This window comes from Bombina bombina, chromosome 11 (assembly GCF_027579735.1).
Source record: "Bombina bombina isolate aBomBom1 chromosome 11, aBomBom1.pri, whole genome shotgun sequence".
Taxonomy (NCBI): domain Eukaryota; kingdom Metazoa; phylum Chordata; class Amphibia; order Anura; family Bombinatoridae; genus Bombina; species Bombina bombina.
In genome coordinates this window covers 82,776,564-82,800,597 of record NC_069509.1, presented here as the reverse complement: position 1 = coordinate 82,800,597, position 24,034 = coordinate 82,776,564, and the positions used below count along the sequence as shown (strand labels likewise).

General features: G+C 40.2%; 1 protein-coding gene across 8 annotated transcripts in view; it reads left to right on the top strand.

The window, feature by feature from the left end:
• The window catches only part of MPRIP (myosin phosphatase Rho interacting protein), a 384,980-nt gene that overhangs the window by 66,016 nt on the left and 294,930 nt on the right, over positions 1-24,034 (top strand). For all 8 annotated transcript variants that reach the window (XM_053694605.1, XM_053694610.1, XM_053694609.1 and 5 more), the window contains exon 3: positions 16,656-16,721. In XM_053694605.1, the coding sequence (XP_053550580.1) occupies positions 16,656-16,721 (66 nt within the window). The remainder of the gene's footprint in view (positions 1-16,655; positions 16,722-24,034) is intronic.

Sequence of the window (24,034 nt, the reverse complement as noted above, 5' to 3'; positions counted from 1 at the left end):
GTCCTTTTAAATGGGCAGTAAACCTACAAAATAATGTTATATAATTCTGCACATAGTGCAGAATTATATAACATTAACTTAGCGCCAACTTTATACAACATAGTATTGCAGAGATATTTTATTACGAAGTTAAATTTTGCAGAACTCCTCTCCTGGCTCTACTGAGCAGGTCTGTTTTTTCCTAAGCCCATCAAGGGCACGCTGTCTAGTCACAGAGCGCCCAATCGCACCAATAAACAATGTAGCTTGCTCCCACTCTGGTCTGGTAGCGGGAGCGATCTACATTCAGTTTAATGGCGTCATTTGGTGCTTCCATGTTGAAATCTAGCTTTCACTCCATTCCAGCGCTCACCTGTGTTTGCGCATGTGCAAACACAACTCTCCTGATACCTGCAGTGTAACCTAGGTTTGAAAATGGTGGCACCCATAATTAGAGGGAGGCACATGAAATGTATTAAGGGGATAGTCTAGTCAACATTAAACTTTCATGATTCAGATAGAGCAGCAATTTTAAGCAACTTTCTAATTTACTCCTATTAATTTTTCTTCGTTCTCTTGGTATCTTTATTTGAAAAAGCAAAAATATAAGCATAGGAGCTGGCCCATTTTTGTTTAGCACCTGGGTAGCACTTTCTGATTGGTATCTAAATGTAGCCACCAATCCGCAAGCGCTACCCAGGTGCTGAACCAAAAATGGGCCGGCTCCTAAGCTTACATTCAATTAAAGATAGCAAGAGAACAAAGAAAATATGATTATAGGAGTAAATTAGAAAGTTGCTTAAAATTGCCTGCTCTATCTGAATCATAATAGTTTATTTTTGACTAGACTGTCCCTTTTAAGTGTCCCTTTAAATTTGCATGCTCAGTCTGGACCTGAAAAGTCAAATTTTGACATGTTCCATGTTTATGGTTGGATTTAGATTGTAGTGGACGGAGAGTTGGTGTTTGGTAATTTTACTATTGGAACCAATGCAGCACAGTTTGGGCAATCATTATTATGTACCAAAATGGTATTTGCGTAGGAGGCTTCTGGTGACCTGCCCCCAGTGCCAGAGATAAATGGATTGAGGGAAGCCTGAGAGCCGCACGCTTCCTCCAGGCTGCCTGTTACCCAGCGCAGGATGTTTATAGAGACATGTTTAGAAAGATCCATTTCATTACCGCATGTCAGTGTTACATTTTTAATCACTGGAGTCATTGAGTCTAAGTGCCGCCCTGCGTAGATCTGTGTTATGAAGCAGAATTGCTTCAGCATCAAATGGGTTATTTCTAAAGTTTTAACAACTTGCAAAGCAGTTCCCACTGGTTTTGAGAATAAAACATTATACATTTCATCTTTATTTGTCTTGTCTCTGACGTTCTCTTTTAATACCAGATTAAATGTAGGAGACGACCCAATATAAAACTCAGCCACTCGTGGATTAGCCTACATGCATCAAACAAGGAACCAGCCAAACCCACATAACTCTGCCATAGACGCATTGTTTCCAGCAATTATTCATGCATTGCGTAAACCGTTTAAGCACTAACCTAGTCTGCAAACTGTCATACTGCACAAAGGTGGTCTATTAAAGGGATAGGAAAGTCAAAATTAAACTTGTATGATTCAGATAGAGCGTGTCATTTTAAGAAGCTTTTAAATTCACTTCTATTTTCAAATGTGCTTCGTTCTCTTAGTATCCCTTGTCAGTAGTGCAATGCTGTCCCTTTAGCAATGAATAACAAGAGAATGAAGAAAATTTGATAATAGAATTAAATTAGGTTGTTTAAAATTCTATGTTCTATCTGAATCATAAAAGAACATTTTGGGGTTTACTATCCCTTTAAGCAACGATGAAGGATTACTTTCTGTTATAATTTTTAAGCTAAACAACTAACATATTAAAGTTAATAAACATTAATTAAAACCTACTGACCTATATTTTCTCCAAAACGAAGTTTCATAACGTTCTAAAAGTTAAATCTTTTATTCGCCGATGATGTCACGCTTTCCTGCCCACTATTTTCAGCACTGCATGTTCAAAATACTTAAACCAATAACTTTGTGTTTAAAGCGCCATTTTGAAACCTAGGTATTGTAAACGGATTGGTACAGAGCAAAGGATACACACGGAGTGGGTTTGGAAAACAATTAAATTTGCAAACAAGATTTCTGATATACGGTAGAGATATGTTAATGAAATGCTATTGATAAAAAGCGTATTTGGGGTAGTTAGTTAGTAACAGGCATAGAAAATATTTACTTACAGTGGCCCTTTAAATAGCTTTAAAAAAAAAAAGTTTCCTTTCACTTGCTGTGTCCTTGAAAGTCTGATGAATGGGTGAGTGACCCTGAAACGTAATAATGCACTGATTATAAGATCAGTGACTGCCTAATTTTTGATGTTATTAATCACTTTTAGTACACCTTAGCATTTCTTCCTAGGATAGAATGTTGATCTTTGTGGAATAAAAAATATCTATCTATAGATAGAGATATATAGCTATATATCTATATATAGTTTCTTCTTAAATGGAAAGAGTCCACAGCTGCATTCATTACTTTTGGGAAATAAGAACCTGGACACCAGGAGGAGGCAAAGACACCCCAGCCAAAGGCTTAAATACTCCTCCCACTCCCCTCATCCCCCAGTCATTATTTGCCTTTCGTCCCAGGAGGTTGGCAGAGAAGTGTCAGAATTTTTAATTTTTGCTTTTTGCCTCTTATGGAGGGTAATACTCTTCGGCATGGGACAGGAGTTTTAAGTAGTCCTGTCAGTCTCTCAGTGAGGGCTTGGATGAAAGTTAGAGTCCGGAGATGCAGGGAGATTCTTTCTGCGAAACTATCCCGACTTATGTTAACGGCTCCTCAAGCAATCAGCGTTGTCTAACTTTGCTCAGCTGCCTGCTTTATTCTCTCAAGTCCATGGTGGAAGCGATGCTATTATCCGTCACACTTGAAAGGCCATGTTCCTGTTCCACGGCATAGATTCCGGTAAGATCGTTTCATTTTACTTTATTTCTAAATGTACGGTTATGTGAATGTTTTCCCGAGGCTACCACCTTGCAGGTCTATCTTATCACAAGGGTCTCAGTAAGTCTCTCTTAGTATCTTGGAATTGAGTGTAAATATCTCCTGGGGGGGGTTATTGAACAGGCGGGTTTATAATGATGTTTGTTATGCGATTCAACCTGCTTATGTGCAATGTTTACTGGGCTTGTGGTTGAACATTGAGGCCTTTGGAAGTGACGCAGCCTTTTGGTTTGGCGCGCTTTTTTGGACTGTACGGTTTACCTTGTGTCGGGCGTGGTTACGTCCCATTTTCCATTTCCGCATTCTAGTCCGTAGGGGTCTGGTCATAGTGGGTGTTAGGTGCCGTTTTTGTCTTACTACTTTTGGTTTATATTTATATATCCTCTAATAATTCTGGAGGATTCTGATGCTGAGACTGTACTGATTTCAGATTCAGTTACGGAGGATTCTGATACTGAGACTATTTTGATTTCAGATTCTGTGTCTGGTGACGAATCCGGACTGGCCTCGTTGGCACGTGTCAACCAGTTTTGTTCCTTATGCCATTTTAGAGCGCCTTGTTCCTCAGGCTCAGGGAATCAAGGGACAGCTGAGCCATCCGCCTCTGGGGGTCCTGTCCTCCGAGAGGCGAGTTCCCTACCAGTTCATACTTCTACACATGCGGGTAACCCAGTTTCTGATTCCTTCATGCAGGGTGGCGTGTTCCCCCCCGGAGGTTGCAGCACGTTTTCGCTTCCACATAATGTTGGCAATTGTATGTCCAGACGTTTATTTGAGAATGTGCTCTTGCCCTATTGTCCCGGGCCTTCCGCCTTGGGGAGGGCCTCTACAGTTCCCCTCGGGTGCAACTGTTCCTGAGTGTTGTGCCTTTCGTTACAGTATTGCGCGCCTTCGCGTATTGCTCAGACATGTTTTTCAGTTATTGAATGACCATATCGTTACTGAATGACCCTATCGTTACCAGGTACAGGGATTTTCAGTCTAATTTCGAATGGTGCACCTCATTAGACATGTGGGGATGAGGTAATCTCGTGATTGTCATTTGTTTGAGATCTTTCACAGTTTTTTTGGAAGACAGGGCTCCATTTGGCTGGTCCTGCGGGTAGTCCCGTGTCTTTTTGGGCGCTAACCTCTAGGTTGCCTTATATTTTATTTGAATCTGATGGGATGTCTTATATAGTTTGGTTTCCTTCAGGAACCTTCTGGGATCGATACTTTGTTCTTCTTCGAAAGTTGTTTTGGACATGTTAGTCCTATGTTAAAATGTCTGTTTCCCCCCCCCCCCCCCCATTAGGGAGAATTCATGCAGCTTGCCGGTTAGGACCCAGAGTGCAGGCTGGTCCTGTTGGGTGGGTTCGGTCTTGCGGCTGTTTAGACCACGTGGCGCTGTTCTGCTCGGCTGGTACGGTAGAAGCTCTGAGTGCTCAGGTTATCTTTTTGGTTTTCATGTTCAACTAAGCATTCAAGAGGACCTGTGGGTTCGTAAGGCGGGAAGGATTCTTGAAGTCCTTACAGCCTTCAGTCATAGATGACCGGGTCAGGGGAGTTTTTCCGCTGCGTCACTCTGACATCTGATATTATCAGAACCTAGTGTTTTCCTCCCCTATGCGGTGAAGGGTTGGAGGGCTTAGCGCCCCATTGCAGCAATTTGAGCGGTTTGGCCTTTGGTTTTGGGGCTCTGGATTTCCCTTGTGGGCTTGATCCAACAGCTTGTATCAGAATAGGTTGTCTAGCATGCGGAGGGTTTTCAGTTTGAAACCAGTTGCTACTCTTGGCACCTTGCAAGTGTGCGCATACGCTATTTATAGTGTATCTAGATACAGCTCTTACTCTTGACGTGTACTGTCTGTTTAAGTGATGAGACCTTTGGGTCTCCTTCCATTGTTTCTGGGTGGATCTCCTTTTAGGGATCTGTATTTCCGGGTGATGGTTGATCCCTGTGGGGACTTTGCTTAGTTTGGGGTTTCCCAAAGCTGGAAAGGCTTAGCGCCTTTCTCTTTCCCGTTTCCTCAGCTGGTGTAGAGGTGATGGGGAGTCTAGCCCTGCTAGAAGGGTTTTTTGACCTCGAGGTATCCCTTATGTTGTCCTGTGGCCTTTGAGATGTCTCTTCATAAGACTTCTAGCCTTGCTCCTTGGAGCATTGGACTTTAGCTAGGGGTGGTTCCTTCCTTGGGTCGGGGCTTTCGAGTTCTTCGTGCTATCCGGATTCTCTGGATATACATTCATATCCCTTGTGTCTGGCTTTTTGGCTAGTTGGGGTGTTTAGTTCTAGGGTAAGGTTGCCTGAACTTTTAGGTTCCCGGACCTGTTTTTCTTCCTGAGACTTCCGGTTGCGGAGGCTTCGCTTGGCTTTTTTCCTGACCCAGTCTTGGGTTGTTTTGGAATCTTGGATCTCAGGGCTGGACGGGGTGTTAAACGGTAGTGGGAACTTGGGCTATGTCCTTGCTCCATCTATATGACCTGGTCATGGTGGCCAGGTTTTCGGAGTATGTATTACTCTTTGCAACAGAGCAGCCCAGGTGGTCTAGGGTTAGCTTTGTGACTTGCGTCTCAAGAGTTGTTGGTTCATACCCAGCTGCTGGCGCTGGAGGTCCATTTTCTGGTGCGCCTTACGGTTGCATTCCCTTGGTCAGCTTGCCAGTGTAACCTGTGGATTCCCTGCTCTGCAGGCGAATGGGTTGGCTGTCTCTCTGCTTGGCAAGCTACTTGGGGGGGTCCTTTTCTAGGACATTCATGTTGGGGATTTATCTTCCTATTAGCCGGTGGCTTCAGGCCTTGAGGACAGTTATTGTCCTTCTGGTCTCATCCCTTTTCTTTAGGGGATATTCTCCTCCCTATGAAGATGGAGTCCTTTCTTGGAGCTTATCCTGGATGGGAGGTAGACAGGTGGGATCTGTTCCCCCTGGGGTCTTGCTGGCTCCAAGTCAGAATTGTTGGGCCTTTATTTGGATAGATCCTTAGGTCTATGGCTTTGTCATCTGTTTTCAGAGTCAGGATGTACTTGTACTCTGTGGGGATGGCTGTGCTATCCTTACGCTTGTTCCTGTACCAGTTTCGGGATTCTTCTGTTCCCCTATTTTGGATCCCTGGGGCTGGGTTGGTCCAGCTGGGGGTGGGTCTACAGGTCAGTAGGGCCGAGCGGTCTAGGGCGCTGCGTTCAGGTCGCAGTCTTCTCTGGATGTATGAGCCTTGTTGAGTCTATCCGTTAGCTCAGTCTGCAAGGATATAGAATTTCCTTTCAACTTGCTGAGGTTTTGGGTTCCTGTTTTTAGGGACCTGTATAAGTCCAGCGGCTTTGGTTGCCTGGAGCGTGCCCTCTGTCTGGGGGTGGCTTTTGCGGTCTGTTCCTTTCTTGACTGCTGCTTCTTCCTCGCAAGTGCCCTCTGTGTCGTCCTGATATGGACTCTGTGTTCTCCAACCTGGGGTTTTCTCGCCTGGGTCTATTGCACGTTTTTTGTGGTTGAATACTTTGGTATTTTATGTTCAGACGCTGGGAGGACTTTGCTTCTTCAGTTGCATTCAGTGCTTGCAGGATGTTGGAGAGAAGTCTGTTCTGTTACACTTGGTATAGGCGTGGCCTCCTTTTCCTGTTTGGACTCGTTTGGGTCTCTCTGAGCTGGGCTCACTCTTGTAAGTGTTCTTTTTTAAATTAGTTGACCTTTTTCAGTTTCCTCAGTTCTCCTTTACCTCGTCCCCTTGGGGGTTTTGGCTGGTGTCCCCTTCATTAGTGGTGGGGGACTTTCTTTTGGACGACGGTGTCTCCTGGAGGATTGTTGGCTCAGTCGAGTCCATTTGGCGGTCTCGAGTTTAGCTTCTGGACTAGCTGCGAGTCAGTGTCCTTGGGGCTTTTCCTTTTAAAAATGTTATCGACTTCGGGCGAAGCGTTTTTTTTTAATTGGGTAGAGGTTCAGGCCTGGTGCCCTCAGTATGGGCTGCCTATTGTACCCTTGTGTCTTGGCATTCAGTGTCCTCTATAGCTTGGGTATTGTTTTCCCAAAAGTAATGAATGCAGCTGTGGACTCTTTCCATTTAAGAAGAAAAACATAAATTATGCTTACCTGATAATTTCTCTTTCCATCAGAAGAAAAGGAAATTATCAGGTAAGCATAATTTATCTATATATCTCTATATATCTCTGTCTCTACCTTTCAGGTTTTTATCTCTTCATACTCATCTCTTGTTCTCTATAACCTAGTTTCTCAACCTGTGGTGTGCATTGGCAAGGGGTACTCCAGGGATTGGTCTTAATTATTTTTTCCCCTGATGTAGCTATTGTAAACGTGACATATCAAAGAAAGCTGTGCTTCTCATTTCTACCCTTGAGAACAACTAACAGGGCAGAATCTAAGTATTTCCCTACCTAGGTGGGACCACTGCTCAATTACTGATTCACCTCAAATTAGTAAAACCTTAGATGGGCTTAGATCTGGCTTCTGAGGACTGGAGTTGAGCTTTACTGATATGAACAGAGAAAGTTTATTACTGTGATAAAGTGTCACAGAGGTGAGTGGCAGTTAAAGGGAAACTGAACCCAATTTTTTTTTCATGATTCAGACAGAGCAGGCAATTTTAAGCAACTTTCTAATTTACTCCTATTATCAAATTTTCTTCATTCTCTTGGTATCTTTATTTGAAATGCAAGAATGTAAGTTTAGATGCCGGACCATTTTTTGTGAACAACCTGGGTTGTTCTTGCTGATTGGTGGATACATTCGCCCACCAATAAACAAGTGCTGTCCATGGTGCTGAACCAAAAAATGTCTGGCACCTTAGCTCAGATGGCTTCTTTTTCAAATAAAGATAGCAAGAGAATGAATAAATTGATAATAGGAGTAAATTAGAAAGTTGCTTAAAATTGCATTCTCTAACTGAATCATGAAAAAAATAAATTGGGGTTCAGTGTCCCTTTTAAGGTTTTTTTGGAAGGCATGGAACGTCCTAATTATGTGGCGTCCTGCTCCCCTCCTTGTAAAACCTCTGGTGTATTCGACTGTGGGACGTACTTAGCAATGCAGGTTGTCCCCCAGGAGCCAATCAGCCAAGTTTGGAGGGATATGATTGCTGTGATGAACATGTGACATCTTGTCTCCTGAAGGGGTTAAACACTAAATACATTTTACAATCATAGCATTGTTTATCCTCCGCCTCCCGCTAGTCATGAGTGATGTCATTTTGAAATGTAGCTTCCATTGCATTCCAGTTCTGATGTGTATTTACACGTGCAATAACTCTCTCCTTCAGATACCTGCGGTGAAACCTAGGTTTCCAATATGGTGGCACCCATAATTTGAGGGTGGTGCATGACACGTATTTAGTGCTTAATGTCCCATTTAACTGTTCTGCAATATTTTTTAAATGTTTGTAGGATTTAGGATGATTATTTTATACTAATGGATTTTTTTGTTAAACATCTTTTGATCCAGTAGCTTCAAGGAACAGCTAGTGATCTGAACTCCTTGCTATGAACAGGTGAACTCTTCCAGCTTAACTACTGTAGCTGAAACTTGATGTAGTTTAATTTCAGGGGGGGAATAAATCATCCTGAAAAACGCTGCCTTAAATGGACATTGAAAAACCAGAGTAGTGTGAACTGTAAAGTTGGTGGAAAGCTGTCTGTGTTCACACCAGTGCTCAACAGATCCTGGAAACCAGATTTTTTTTTCTTTCGTGATTCAGATAGAGCATGAAATTTTAATCAACTTTCTAATTGACTCCTATTATCAAATTTTCTTTGTTCTCTTGCTATCTTTATTTTAAAAGCAGGAATGTAAATCTTAGCAGCAATACGATTTTATGTTCAGCACCATGGATTGTGCTTGCTTATTGGAGGCTGACTTTTACCCACCAATAAGCAAGCATAACCCAGGTTCTCAACCAAAAATAGGGCGGCTCCTATGCATCTCATTCTTGATTTTTAAATAAAGATAGCAAGAGAACGAAGAAAAATTAATAGGAGTAAATTAGATGGTTGCTTAAAATTGCATGCTCTATCTATCTGAATTGTGAAAGAAAAAAAATTGGGTATAGTGTCCCTTTAAAGGGACATGATACCCAAATACCATTTGATTTAACATATTTGTTTTTACCAAAGAAGCACTGAAATACAAAAATGTTCTTTTGTGTTTCGGACAAAGCATTTAATTTTAGTTTTTCCAGTTTACTTCTATTGTTTACTTCTATTGTTTACTTCTATTGTTTACTTCTATTGTTTACTTCTATTGTTTACTTCTATTGTTTACTTCTATTACATTTTAGGTAGGCATCTGCAGCATTACATGGCAGGAAATAGTGCTGCCCTCTAGTGCTTTTGCAAATGGAGAACATTCTTGCAAAACTGCTGCCATATAGTGCTCCAGAAATGGGCCGGCTTCTGAACATATGTACTTGCTTTTCAACAAAAGTTACCAAGAGAATGAATAAAAATTGATGAAGTAAATTAGAAAGTTGTTTATTAAAATTGCATCCTCTATCTGAATCATGAAAGAAACATTTAGAATTACATAATCAACAATGGTGTAATAAAAACGCAAAGCAATAGCACTTACTCTGAATTAGAAATGATCAGTAGATTTCTGTCAAACTTCAAAATGTACTTCAATTTGCTAGCCCCCTGCATCATGTGACAGCCATCAGCCAATCACAGACTGATATACTCTTGCACATGCTCAGTAGAAGCTGGTGCCTTAGAGACTGCGCACAATTTGATAATGGAATGAAATTGGAAATTTTCTAAAAGCTGCCTGCTCTGATTCATGAAAGTAAATTTAAAGGGACACAAGTCAAAAATAATAAACAGCTTATACTTGACCTCTTTCATGTAAACAAAATTGTGTGTATATATATATATTTTTTTTTTATTTACACGTTTGACTTCTGCTTTTTATGATAGAACATTTTTAGTACAATTTGCATGTGCTCTTTAAAACCTTATACAGGTGGCCCTCGTTTTACAACGGTTCAATTTACACCGTTTCAGAATAACAACCTTTTTTTCTAGTCATGTGACTGCTATTGAAAAGCATTGAGAAGCAGTGCATTTATTAAAATAGCCAGTAGGTGGAGATGTCCGCTTGTTTTGCAGCAAAGCCAAGCAAGCTGAAATTAATCAGTTTAACCAGACCTGAGCTATTGAGCAGATTTCAAAGGAACAATATCTTCCTGTCTATAAATCAGTACAGATTGGAATGCATAGAAAGAACTGTTTGCAGAAAAATGCAAGTGAAGTCTGTGTTGTGTGATTATTTTATTAGGTTTATAATGCTGTTTAGCAAATGTTTTTGTTCATTTTACTTAGTTTAATTATATAGTCTGTGTTGTGTGATTATTTTATTAGGTTTATAATGCTGTTTAGCTTTTAAAGTCTTCATTTAAAAGCTTTAAAAATAATGTATTAGGTGTTACTTATGACAATTTTGAGAGGGACCTGGAACCTATCTCCCTCACTTCCCATTGACTTACATTATAAACTGGGTTTCAATTTACAGCGGTTTCGATTTACAACCATTCCTTCTGGAACCTAACCCCGGCGTAAACTGAGGGCTACCTGTATATTAGTCATTTTCCTTGTTATACCAATAAACATTTAGTTATGTTGCTTAAATTTAGAGCAGGAATTTAGACGTTTTAGGTACGCGATTTTGCTAGTCTACAGAAAGCGACATCCCCTGTTTAATTACAAGGACTGTTCTGGCGAGTGGATAAATAGGACCTGGGGTAATGAAGAATTAGCATAATGTTTTTATCTGGATCAAAGCCTTAATATAGTAAAGATTCTTGTATGCGTCCTGCCTAATGTGCTGTTTCTGTACATTGCTAGCCCTTTAACGAGGGTAGTGAGTTATAAATCATTATTTAAAGAGAAATCAAACTCATGCAATTTTATACCGTGCTCAAATAAAGCAATAATTACGTGTTCACATTTCTGCATGATGAAATTAAAACCATTTAAAATTGTATTACTGTTGTGTTTTTTTTTTAAAAGAAATATCTATGCACATAAGAAAAGTTTTAAAATTTAAAGTGATGAGAAACCCTGCCCTTTTTAAAATCTGATCCAAATTTCTGTCACGTCAGCCCTGACGTTTTTCTGTGTTATACTTTTTAAAAGGGACTTAAAACCTATATATATATATTTAAGGTTTCAGATAGAGCATACAATTTTTTTTTTATATATTCTTTTTTATTAATGTTCATTGTTTTACATTCAAACAATTGTTTACGTCATACAAGACACATTTTAATCATAAACATTATTTAGATCCAGAATTAAGTACAATATTAGTTAATCCTAATTAAGTCGCAAGGAAAAGAAGAAAAGGAAAAGAAAGAAAAAAAAAAAAGAATATTGGTATATATAACTTATCATCTAGCCGATTATTACTTTTACCAATCAAGAACAATGTTCAACCCTCTGCTTAGCTATCTTGTAGATACAAAATAGTTCTTAATTGAATAATTCCCAATTAAGTCCCTTCATCTTCCTCTCGACGTTCCCCTGAGAGCATACAATTTTAAACAACTTTCCAATTTACTTGCCTTTTTTAAAAACATTTTTTATTTACATATCAAAACTATCTATTTTTTTTTTTTTAAGTAGACAACCCAAGCTTTTGATTTAGCCCCATTTCGGTATATATTTAATGCCACCATTTTATCGCCAAATGTGATCATATACATTTTTTTTTTATATTTTTTTTTACTTTTTCACAAACTGTGGGGTTCTCACTGAAATTATTTACATACTGCTTGTGCAATCATGACACAAATGGTTGTAAAAGCTTCCATTTTATTTTTTTTCTGTAATCCTCCTCAACCCTTGTTCTGTAGTGTAGCTCCCATCCCTCCATCTCCTCATTTTTTTTCTGCAGTGTAGGGTTCACACACAATCTCAGTCTGTAACAATCTGGCATCTTCCTTCATATGTAACCGGAGCACTAATCGTGCTCTGGTGTCTTATGCAGCAGATGAACTACAGCTCTCGGCTGTAATTTTACAGCTCAGACTGCTGGAGCTTCCTGTAGCTCGTGCTCTGGTGTCTTATGCAGCAGATGAACTACAGCTCTCGGCTGTAACTTTACAGCTCAGACTGCTGGAGCTTCCTGTAGCTCAGATATATATATTAATACAACACACAGAGAAAGTCCAGCACTCACTTACAAGCTCTCAGCTTTTGTAATTTTCCCTATGGTTCTTGCACCAGATCTGTCTGGGGTTAACTGCCTGTGACCTCTGGGGACAGCACAGCTTCCTGTGAGCACCCAGGGCTGAGCATGTTGCAGGGTCATGGGATGTGTACCCGGTCCGGTATGAGTGCAGTCCCCATCCGTGTTTTGTATATGTCTAGGGTGATTACATAAGCCTGTGCACCCTTCCCTTGTTCCCAATTTGTTTGGATTTGAGAGCTTGCATTGTGTGGCTGTTTTAGGGTCTCAGGTATTGGAAAGGACCTTGACGTGGTACCTGAGCTTGTCCCATTTGGCCAGATGCGGTGACTAACCTTTCCATTTTTGCTTTTAAATCTTAGCTGAGAGCTTGTAAGGGAGTGCTGGACTTTCTCTGTGTGTGTGTATGTATGTGTGTATATATGTATGTGTGTGTGTATATATATATCTATATCTCTATCTCTCTGATTGGGTTAAGGGGTTAATATGATTGCATCCAATAAGAAAGAAATTTCAGTTTAAATACAATTGAGGTACTCCAACCTCTCCAGAGGACTTACAACAAGCATTACATTTTGTTTCTTTCCCTTAAACATTTTAAAGGTGGCGTCAAATTAAAAATGTAACATCCCCCCCATAAACTACTGTTGTAATTCAAAGGGACATGAAACCCAAAATTTCCTTCCATGATTCAGATAGAGCATACAATTTTAAACAACTTTCTAATTGACTTCTATTCTCAATTTTGCTTCATTCTCATGGTATCCTTTGTTGAAGGAGCAGCAATGCACTACTGGGAGATAGCTGAATACATCGATAAGCCAATGGCAACAGGCATAAATGTGCAGCCACTAATCAGCAACTAGCTCCCAGCTTCTAAGCCTACCTAGCTATACTTTTCAGCAAAGAAGGCCAAAATAACAAATCAAATTGAATAATATTAGAAAGTTGTTTACAATTGTATGTTCTTTCTGAATAGTGAAAGAAAAAATTTGGGTTTCATGTCCCTTTAATTGCTGTGTATTCGGTTTGTCCCTAAGGACTGAAAGCTCATTGGCTGATATGTACAAAACCCATAGTTTTATTCAGCATTTTATTAAAGCCATTGTTAATATATATTGAGATATCTCCTTTTTAGATGCAAGACAGAAAACAGAAATATTTTAATATCCAGTTAATTCTAAGGTGTGGCCCTAGCTATCACAATCTGCCTAAGCTGGTCCCTAGGGACCGATCGCTTACCGGCTGAGATGTACATACCCATAGTTTAATTCAGCACATAAACCTTTTATTAAAGGGACAGTAAACACCAAAATTCTTATTGTTTAAAAAGATAGGTAACCTCTTTATTTACCATTCCCCGGTTTTGCATAACCAACACTGTTATAGAAATATACTTTTTACTTTTTGTAATTGCCTTGTACCTAAGCTTCTGCAGACTGTCCCCTTATCTCAGATTTTTTGACAGACTGGCATTTCAGGCTAATAGTGCAGACTCTTAAATAACTCCATGCATGAGCACAGTTATCTATATGAAACACATGAACTAACACCATCTAGCTGTGAAAAACTGTCAAATGCATTCCGATAAGAGGCAGCCTTTGAGGGCTTAGAAATTGGTATATGTGCCTACCTAGGTTTTGAATACCTAGAGAACACAGCAAATTTGATGATAAAAGTAAATTTGAAAGTTGTTTAAAATTGCATGCCCTATTTTGGACTTTACTATCCCTTTAACCCCACAGATTTTATGCGTGTATATAATAAATGTATTTTTAGATGCATCAAAGAGAACAGAAATATTTTAATATCCCGTTAATTCTAAGTTGTGGCCCTAGTTCTCACATTCGGTCTCCATCCTATCAATAGTCAGGATTCTGGTGAACGGTATTCAGAGAGGTTTGTTTCGTCCTGATGTTATGTAATATTAGGTGATCTATGTTACTGCTGTTTGCCAAGTAGATTTTCATTGTTATTAATATATCTATACTATATAATGTGCTCTGCGTCTCTGCTCAGTGTTAAGCGCACAGCTGAGCAATGGATCTTAAGAATCATTGCGCTAGGAGCTACACTGTATACACATGCTTGTAATACTTCTGTTATTGTTGTATGAAGGACCAAGATGTTCCAATAATCCGTTTGTCTCATCACCATAACAACTTGTGATGCAGCATATTTTGTTCCTTGGCTGCTATAGAAGTTGTCCCTCTCTGGTAGCAAAGTGATTAAAGTGATCTCCCCCCCCCCTCTCCTCCCCATTCACTTTTAAAGGGACATAAAAACCTTTTGTAAAAACACTTTTTTTGCAGCCTTCTAACAGATTAACGTATCGTCAGACTCTGAACAGTATTAGAACAGATTAACACCTTGTTTGCTGCAATTTTTTTCTTCAATGGTCAAACTTTTACCCACAGCTTTCTTTATTTGGAGCAGCCAGTTTGGATTTCCATTTTTGGCTTCAGCAGAAATGATAAGATAACAAAATGCAGTTTAGGGACAGATCTGGCAGGTTTTGGCTTTAGTAACCTGTCAGGGGCTCTTTTAAATTACAGGAAAATGTGTTAAGTATATTGTAAAGTTGTTTTACTATGTATAATTAAAGGGACAGTAAACTGTGTAATTACAACATTTCTTTTGTGTTTCTATAAAATCAGCCACATCTAAACATCTTTAAAGGGATATGAAACTCAACATTTTTCTTTCATGATTCAAATAGAGCATGTGATTTTAACCATCTTTCCAATGTATTTCTATTATCAAATTGGCTTCACTCTCTTGATATCCTTTGAAGTGCAGCAGTGCTCTACTGAGGGCTAGCTGAGCATATCAATGAGCCAATAACAAGTCATATATGTGCAACCACCAATCAGCAGCTAGCTCCCAGTAATGCATTGTTGCTCCTAAACCTACCTAGGTGGTATTTTCAACATAGGATATAATGAATCACATTATTTAACATAATTCCTTTTAAAAGTTGTTTAAAATTGACGGCTCTTTATGAATTGTGAAATGTCCCTTTAAAACAAAATAACATTGTTTACTGCATTTGTTTTTCAATATCCAAACCCCACCCACCACTTGGGATATGAGACCCAAAATGTTATTTTGTGCTTTAGACAGAACATAACCATTATAAAAGGTTCCAATTCACTTCTGTTATAAAATTTGCTTTGTTCCATGATATTCTTTGTTGAAGAGTTACCTAGGTAGGCATCTGGGGCACTACATAGCAGGAAGTAGTGCGGCCATCTAGTGCTCTTGCAAATGGATAACAGTCTTGAAAATCTGCTGCCATATAGTGTGCCAAAAATGGGCCGGCTCCTAAGCACACACCTCTGCTTTTCAACAAAAGATACCAAAAGAAGAAAGAAAAGCTGATGATAGAAATAAATTAGAACATTGTTTAAAATCACATTCTCTATCTGAATGATGACATTTTATTTCACATCCCTTTTAACTGCTGAGCCATTTCCACCCCTGTGCTGAGCTGTTCTGCAGTTTTTAGAGGCTGCTTATCTTTAGGCCCCACTGTAGGTGTTCAGTGAGAAACCCCCACATATTATATATCTTTATTTCAGGAGAGACCCAGAAGGTTCAAACTATACCATCACATTCTGTATATATCATGACTAGGATTGCCAGGTGTCCAGTATTCCACTGGCAAGTTCAGTATTTTAGCAGGCTGTTCTCAAATACTGGGCACTTAAATGTCCAGTTTGTGTTTTGTTTGTTTTTAAGTCTCCGAGTGTTAGCTACATTTTAAAAGGCCTCCTATTCCTCAACACATTACAAATATAGAGCAGAAAGAAGCAAGGGCAGTCTAGGGGGTCAAATCACTTCTGCTTATGTATGTTACTGTCAGCCAAAGAGGCAAAATTATTTATTTGTATGTTACTGGCAGCCACGGGGTAACATGATTGCTCAGGTTTGAAAAATAGGCATAATCGTATCAAGAGTGGGGTGGGCTAAGGTAGAGCTTTTAAAGGGGGTATTGAGTAAACCTACTTACAATCATCATGCCCAGTCACAAACCGATTGTCCAGTGTTTTTGTGGAGAACAGCTGGCAGTCCTAATCATGAAATAAGAATCTTAAATCTGCAACAAAAAGTGTGAAAAATAAAGTTTTGTTTTTTTTTAATTAAAAATTTGAACTAGCACAGATATAAACAATAGTGTGAAAAGAAGGGGTTATCTACATATAAATAAGGAGCTTACGGTATAGTTATGGAACTGATGTGCACATAAGAGATCCCATGATGAGCCTCTGTGCAAATAAATGCACTTTTATTCACGCCAAGTGATCACCTGGCTATAACTGAGGTATATTGCAAAGTTGTTTTATAATGCATAACTAAACCTTTTATATTAAAATCTCAAAGGGTTTACTGTCTCTTTTTATAAGCATTTTAGATTATAGCTGGTGACCAACCTAACTCAATTTTTTTTCTTTTTCTTTTCATGTTCCTAATGAATCCAGAAATGGCAGAGAAGGTTCTTCATTCTGTATGAACATGGGCTGCTGCGCTACGCACTGGATGAAATGGTAAGATGGTTTTGTCTTGTTTGAGCCGTTCAGTAATCCGTACATAAGACTTTGTTATGTTTTAATGCAGGATGAGCCTTTTTGATTATAATAAAGATATTTATACCAATAGTATCTTTTTACTGACTGACATTTAACTTATTGCCTGTTAAAGGGACATTAAACACTAAATAAAGGCTAGATAGAATGATGCATTCAAGGAAAAGATTAGTCTGAGTTTAACTTAGATGAATTTTTTTAAGTTTCATTAGCTGTTTAAATATTGACAATATAAGTGTAACGTTTTAGTGTCTATAAAGCAATGGGAGCTGCCATGTTGTAACTTGTTACCTTATCTGCTGTGGCCAATTAGGGACAGTTATAAACAGGTCACTAGAGTGTACAGCCAATGGCTGTATGGAAGATAATTGTGTTAGAAATGGAGGTGCTGAACACTGAAGTGAAATTTGCTTGTATTTTTCTTTTTTTTTTTTCCCTCAAACTTCAGATATTCAGATGGAATGAAAAGTAGAAACTACCAAATGTACACACCCATTAGCCATGTGGTCAATAAAATCAGCTGGGTGGTGCACCTTCTAAAAAGGTCCTGGGGAGGAGAATATGAATATATATATCTTATCTGTCTAATTATTTACACAATCTCCTCCTTATATCTCAATTTTGACTCTACTCAAAGACCAATATTTACGGAGAACAATGGAAAATTTAACGCTAGTAACTGTGTGTTACAACCCCTCTTGGAGTGTGATTACTTTTAAACATTCTTGTTTACATAGCTTTTCTTTAATGATTACGTTCAGTATATGTGGGGATACAACAGGCAAAAGCAACTCATTGAAGTGACAAAGGTAAAGGAGCTTTTTGTAAATAATTTGATACACTGCAACAGGTAAAATTGGGAACACATTTAAGTGGAGAAAATAATTACAGTACACTGTCCCTTTAATTAGTGGTCCCTTTAATTGCAGTGTTAGTTAGATATAGGAATTCCTTTTAGATTGAGGCTTGACAAACCCATGTGCCAGGGAGCCACTGGCGCCTTAAAATTAGGCCATGTGCACCCTGGATTAGGGTCCAAAGAATACCCATGGGTGTCTATCATCAGGAAGGCCAAAAGTATCTGGCTGCAATATTTTGAGCAAATTTGTTTAGCCCTGTTTTAGACTCTTGTTAAAATAACATTATAGCACTTTTTATATGCATAGTATACATCAGCCCTCAACCTTTTTTTATGCAAAATATTTTAACAGTTATAACTGCTGCACTTTGAAATATGTCATAAAAAGTTTGAGTTTTGTGTCCCTTTAAGGATTGCACTTAGGGTTGCCACCTCGGCCATGTTTTCCTGGACACTTATGAGTTACACATGCTGCAGGGTTAGCCGGACGGAACATGTATTGTGTTTCTGAATATCACATGAATAGTACCTGCACACCCTGCAGCATGTGTAACTCATAAGTGTCAAGGAAAACATGGCTGAGGTGGGAACCCTAATTGCACTACAAGCAAATCTGTGCATAAAATACATTTTTAAAAGTCTTTTAAAAATCGGATTGATCCCTTTTATTTCAAGCAAGTTAAACTTTATTTTCATACCGATAGGAAAAGCCCAGACGTTTTTACTTGGTAACTTATTTCTCTTTACCTCTTCTCCTGGAATGTCATACGGCTCTACTACCAGTCATGTAAAAACGGAACTATTTTTACCCTTCTAAATGGTTCTGCGCTAAATGCCATGAGTGTTGCTAAGAGTTTTTTGTGTATGTCTAGGCTTCCTTAAAGGGCCATTTAATACAGAAGAATTGCATTATCAACAAATGTATATTATTAAGACAATAGCGCAATAGCACTTAATCTGAATTTTGAATAAGCAGTAGATTTTTTTTTCTGGCAAATGTCAATGTCCTTTTAACCCTTTCACTACCGGTACTTCCAGACAAAAACTTGTCCAAAATACCAGAGCATTTTTAGCATTTTTGCTATCACTCCATTTAAACAGAAATAGAGACTTGTTATTTTTTATGTATTTATTTGCCTATCAAATCTATATATATATTTTCTCCAACATAGGTGTGTCCGGTCCACGGCGTCATCCTTACTTGTGGGATATTCTCTTCCCCAACAGGAAATGGCAAAGAGCCCAGCAAAGCTGGTCACATGATCCCTCCTAGGCTCCGCCTACCCCAGTCATTCTCTTTGCCGTTGTACAGGCAACATCTCCACGGAGATGGCTTAGAGTTTTTTAGTGTTTAACTGTAGTTTTTATTATTCAATCAAGAGTTTGTTATTTTAAAATAGTGCTGGTATGTACTATTTACTCAGAAACAGAAAAGAGATGAAGATTTCTGTTTGTATGAGGAAAATGATTTTAGCAACCGTAACTAAAATCCATGGCTGTTCCACACAGGACTGTTGAGAGCAATTAACTTCAGTTGGGGGAACAGTGTGCAGTCTCTTGCTGCTTGAGGTATGACACATTCTAACAAGACGATGTAATGCTGGAAGCTGTCATTTTCCCTATGGGATCCGGTAAGCCATGTTTATTACGATCGTAAATAAGGGCTTCACAAGGGCTTATTAAGACTGTAGACTTTTTCTGGGCTAAATCGATTCATTATTAACACATATTTAGCCTTGAGGAATCATTTTATCTGGGTATTTTGATATAATAATATCGGCAGGCACTGTATTAGACACCTTATTCCTTAGGGGCTTTCCCAAAGCATAAGCAGAGCCTCATTTTCGCGCCGGTGTGGCGCACTTGTTTTTGAGAGGCATGGCATGCAGTCGCATGTGAGAGGAGCTCTGATACTTAGAAAAGACTTTCTGAAGGCGTCATTTGGTATCGTATTCCCCTTTGGGCTTGGTTGGGTCTCAGCAAAGCAGATACCAGGGACTGTAAAGGGGTTAAAGTTTAAAACGGCTCCGGTTCCGTTATTTTAAGGGTTAAAGCTTCCAAATTTGGTGTGCAATACTTTTAAGGCTTTAAGACACTGTGGTGAAAATTTGATAAATTTTGAACAATTCCTTCATGTTTTTTCGCAATTGCAGTAATAAAGTGTGTTCAGTTTAAAATTTAAAGTGACAGTAACGGTTTTATTTTAAAACGTTTTTGTACTTTGTTATCAAGTTTATGCCTGTTTAACATGTCTGAACTACCAGATAGACTGTGTTCTGAATGTGGGGAAGCCAGAATTCCTATTCATTTAAATAAATGTGATTTATGTGATAATGACAATGTTGCCCAAGATGATTCCTCAAGTGAGGGGAGTAAGCATGGTACTGCATCATTCCCTCCTTCGTCTACACGAGTCTTGCCCACTCAGGAGGCCCCTAGTACATCTAGCGCGCCAATACTCCTTACTATGCAACAATTAACGGCTGTAATGGATAATTCTGTCAAAAACATTTTAGCCAAAATAAACACTTGTCAGCGTAAGCGCGGCTGCTCTGTTTTAGATACTGAAGAGCATGACGACGCTGATATTAATATCTCTGAAGGGCCCCTAACCCAGTCTGATGGGGCCAGGGAGGTTTTGTCTGAGGGAGAAATTACTGATTCAGGGAACATTTCTCAACAGGCTGAACCTGATGTGATTGCATTTAAATTTAGGTTGGAACATCTCCGCATTCTGCTTAAGGAGGTATTATCCACTCTGGATGATTGTGACAAGTTGGTCATCCCAGAGAAACTATGTAAAATGGACAAGTTCCTAGAGGTGCCGGGGCTCCCAGAAGCTTTTCCTATACCCAAGCGGGTGGCGGACATTGTTAATAAAGAATGGGAGAGGCCCGGTATTCCTTTCGTCCCTCCCCCCATATTTAAAAAATTGTTTCCTATGGTCGACCCCAGAAAGGACTTATGGCAGACAGTCCCCAAGGTCGAGGGAGCGGTTTCCACTTTAATCAAACGCACCACTATACCCATAGAGGATAGTTGTGCTTTCAAAGATCCTATGGATAAAAAATTAGAAGGTTTGCTTAAAAAGATGTTTGTTCAGCAGGGTTACCTTCTACAACCAATTTCATGCATTGTCCCTGTCGCTACAGCCGCATGTTTCTGGTTCGATGAGCTGATAAAGGCGGTCGATAGTGATTCTCCTCCTTATGAGGAGATTATGGACAGAATCAATGCTCTCAAATTGGCTAATTCTTTCACCCTCGACGCCACTTTGCAATTGGCTAGGTTAGCGGCTAAGAATTCTGGGTTTGCTATTGTGGCGCGCAGAGCGCTTTGGTTGAAATCTTGGTCGGCTGATGCGTCTTCCAAGAACAAGCTACTTAACATTCCTTTCAAGGGGAAAACGCTGTTTGGCCCTGACTTGAAAGAGATTATCTCTGATATCACTGGAGGTAAGGGCCACGCCCTTCCTCAGGATCGGCCTTTCAAGGCAAAAAATAAACCTAATTTTCGTCCCTTTCGTAGAAACGGACCAGCCCAAGGTGCTACGTCCTCTAAGCAAGAGGGTAATACTTCTCAAGCCAAGCCAGCTTGGAGACCAATGCAAGGCTGGAACAAGGGAAAGCAGGCCAAGAAACCTGCCACTGCTACCAAGACTGCATGAAATGTTGGCCCCCGATCCGGGACCGGATCTGGTGGGGGGCAGACTCTCTCTCTTCGCTCAGGCTTGGGCAAGAGATGTTCTGGATCCTTGGGCGCTAGAAATAGTCTCCCAAGGTTATCTTCTGGAATTCAAGGGACTTCCCCCAAGGGGGAGGTTCCACAGGTCTCAGTTGTCTTCAGACCACATAAAAAGACAGGCATTCTTACATTGTGTAGAAGACCTGTTAAAAATGGGAGTGATTCATCCTGTTCCATTAAGAGAACAAGGGATGGGGTTCTACTCCAATCTGTTCATAGTTCCCAAAAAAGAGGGAACGTTCAGACCAATCTTAGATCTCAAGATCTTAAACAAGTTTCTCAAGGTTCCATCGTTCAAGATGGAAACCATTCGAACTATTCTTCCTTCCATCCAGGAAGGTCAATTCATGACCACGGTGGATTTAAAAGATGCATATCTACATATTCCTATCCACAAGGAACATCATCGGTTCCTAAGGTTCGCATTCCTGGACAAACATTACCAGTTCGTGGCGCTTCCTTTCGGATTAGCCACTGCTCCAAGGATTTTCACAAAGGTACTAGGGTCCCTTCTAGCTGTGCTAAGACCAAGGGGCATTGCTGTAGTACCTTACTTGGACGACATTCTGATTCAAGCGTCATCCCTTCCTCAAGCAAAGGCTCACACGGACATCGTCCTGGCCTTTCTCAGATCTCACGGATGGAAAGTGAACGTGGAAAAGAGTAATCTATCCCCGTCAACAAGGGTTCCCTTCTTGGGAACAATTATAGACTCCTTAGAAATGAGGATTTTTCTAACAGAGGCCAGAAAAACAAAACTTCTAGACTCTTGTCGGATACTTCATTCCGTTCCTCTTCCTTCCATAGCTCAGTGCATGGAAGTGATCGGGTTGATGGTAGCGGCAATGGACATAGTTCCTTTTGCGCGCATTCATCTAAGACCATTACAACTGTGCATGCTCAGTCAGTGGAATGGGGACTATACAGACTTGTCTCCGAAGATACAAGTAAATCAGAGGACCAGAGACTCACTCCGTTGGTGGCTGTCCCTGGACAACCTGTCACAAGGGATGACATTCCGCAGACCAGAGTGGGTCATTGTCACGACCGACGCCAGTCTGATGGGCTGGGGCGCGGTCTGGGGATCCCTGAAAGCTCAGGGTCTTTGGTCTCGGGAAGAATCTCTTCTACCGATAAATATTCTGGAACTGAGAGCGATATTCAATGCTCTCAAGGCTTGGCCTCAGCTAGCGAGGGCCAAGTTCATACGGTTTCAATCAGACAACATGACAACTGTTGCGTACATCAACCATCAGGGGGGAACGAGGAGTTCCCTAGCGATGGAAGAAGTGACCAAAATCATTCTATGGGCGGAGTCTCACTCCTGCCACCTGTCTGCTATCCACATCCCAGGAGTGGAAAATTGGGAAGCGGATTTTCTGAGTCGTCAGACATTGCATCCGGGGGAGTGGGAACTCCATCCGGAAATCTTTGCCCAAGTCACTCAGCTGTGGGGCATTCCAGACATGGATCTGATGGCCTCTCGTCAGAACTTCAAAGTTCCTTGCTACGGGTCCAGATCCAGGGATCCCAAGGCGGCTCTAGTGGATGCACTAGTAGCACCTTGGACCTTCAAACTAGCTTATGTGTTCCCGCCTTTTCCTCTCATCCCCAGGCTGGTAGCCAGGATCAATCAGGAGAGGGCGTCGGTGATCTTGATAGCTCCTGCGTGGCCACGCAGGACTTGGTATGCAGATCTGGTGAATATGTCATCGGCTCCACCTTGGAAGCTACCTTTGAGACGAGACCTTCTTGTTCAGGGTCCGTTCGAACATCCGAATCTGGTTTCACTCCAGCTGACTGCTTGGAGATTGAACGCTTGATTTTATCGAAGCGAGGGTTCTCAGATTCTGTTATCGATACTCTTGTTCAGGCCAGAAAGCCTGTAACTAGAAAGATTTACCACAAAATTTGGAAAAAATATATCTGTTGGTGTGAATCTAAAGGATTCCCTTGGGACAAGGTTAAGATTCCTAGGATTCTATCCTTCCTTCAAGAAGGATTGGAAAAAGGATTATCTGCAAGTTCCCTGAAGGGACAGATTTCTGCCTTGTCGGTGTTACTTCACAAAAAACTGGCTGCTGTGCCAGATGTTCAAGCTTTTGTTCAGGCTCTGGTTAGAATTAAGCCTGTTTACAAACCTTTGACTCCTCCTTGGAGTCTCAATTTAGTTCTTTCAGTTCTTCAGGGGGTTCCGTTTGAACCCTTGCATTCCGTTGATATTAAATTATTATCTTGGAAAGTTTTGTTTTTAGTTGCAATTTCTTCTGCCAGAAGAGTTTCAGAATTATCTGCTCTGCAGTGTTCTCCTCCTTATCTGGTGTTCCATGCAGATAAGGTGGTTTTACGTACTAAACCTGGTTTTCTTCCAAAAGTTGTTTCTAACAAAAACATTAACCAGGAGATTATCGTACCTTCTCTGTGTCCGAAACCAGTTTCAAAGAAGGAACGTTTGTTGCACAATTTGGATGTTGTTCGCGCTCTAAAATTCTATTTAGATGCTACAAAGGATTTTAGACAAACATCTTCCTTGTTTGTTGTTTATTCCGGTAAAAGGAGAGGTCAAAAAGCAACTTCTACCTCTCTCTCTTTTTGGATTAAAAGCATCATCAGATTGGCTTACGAGACTGCCGGACGGCAGCCTCCCGAAAGAATCACAGCTCATTCCACT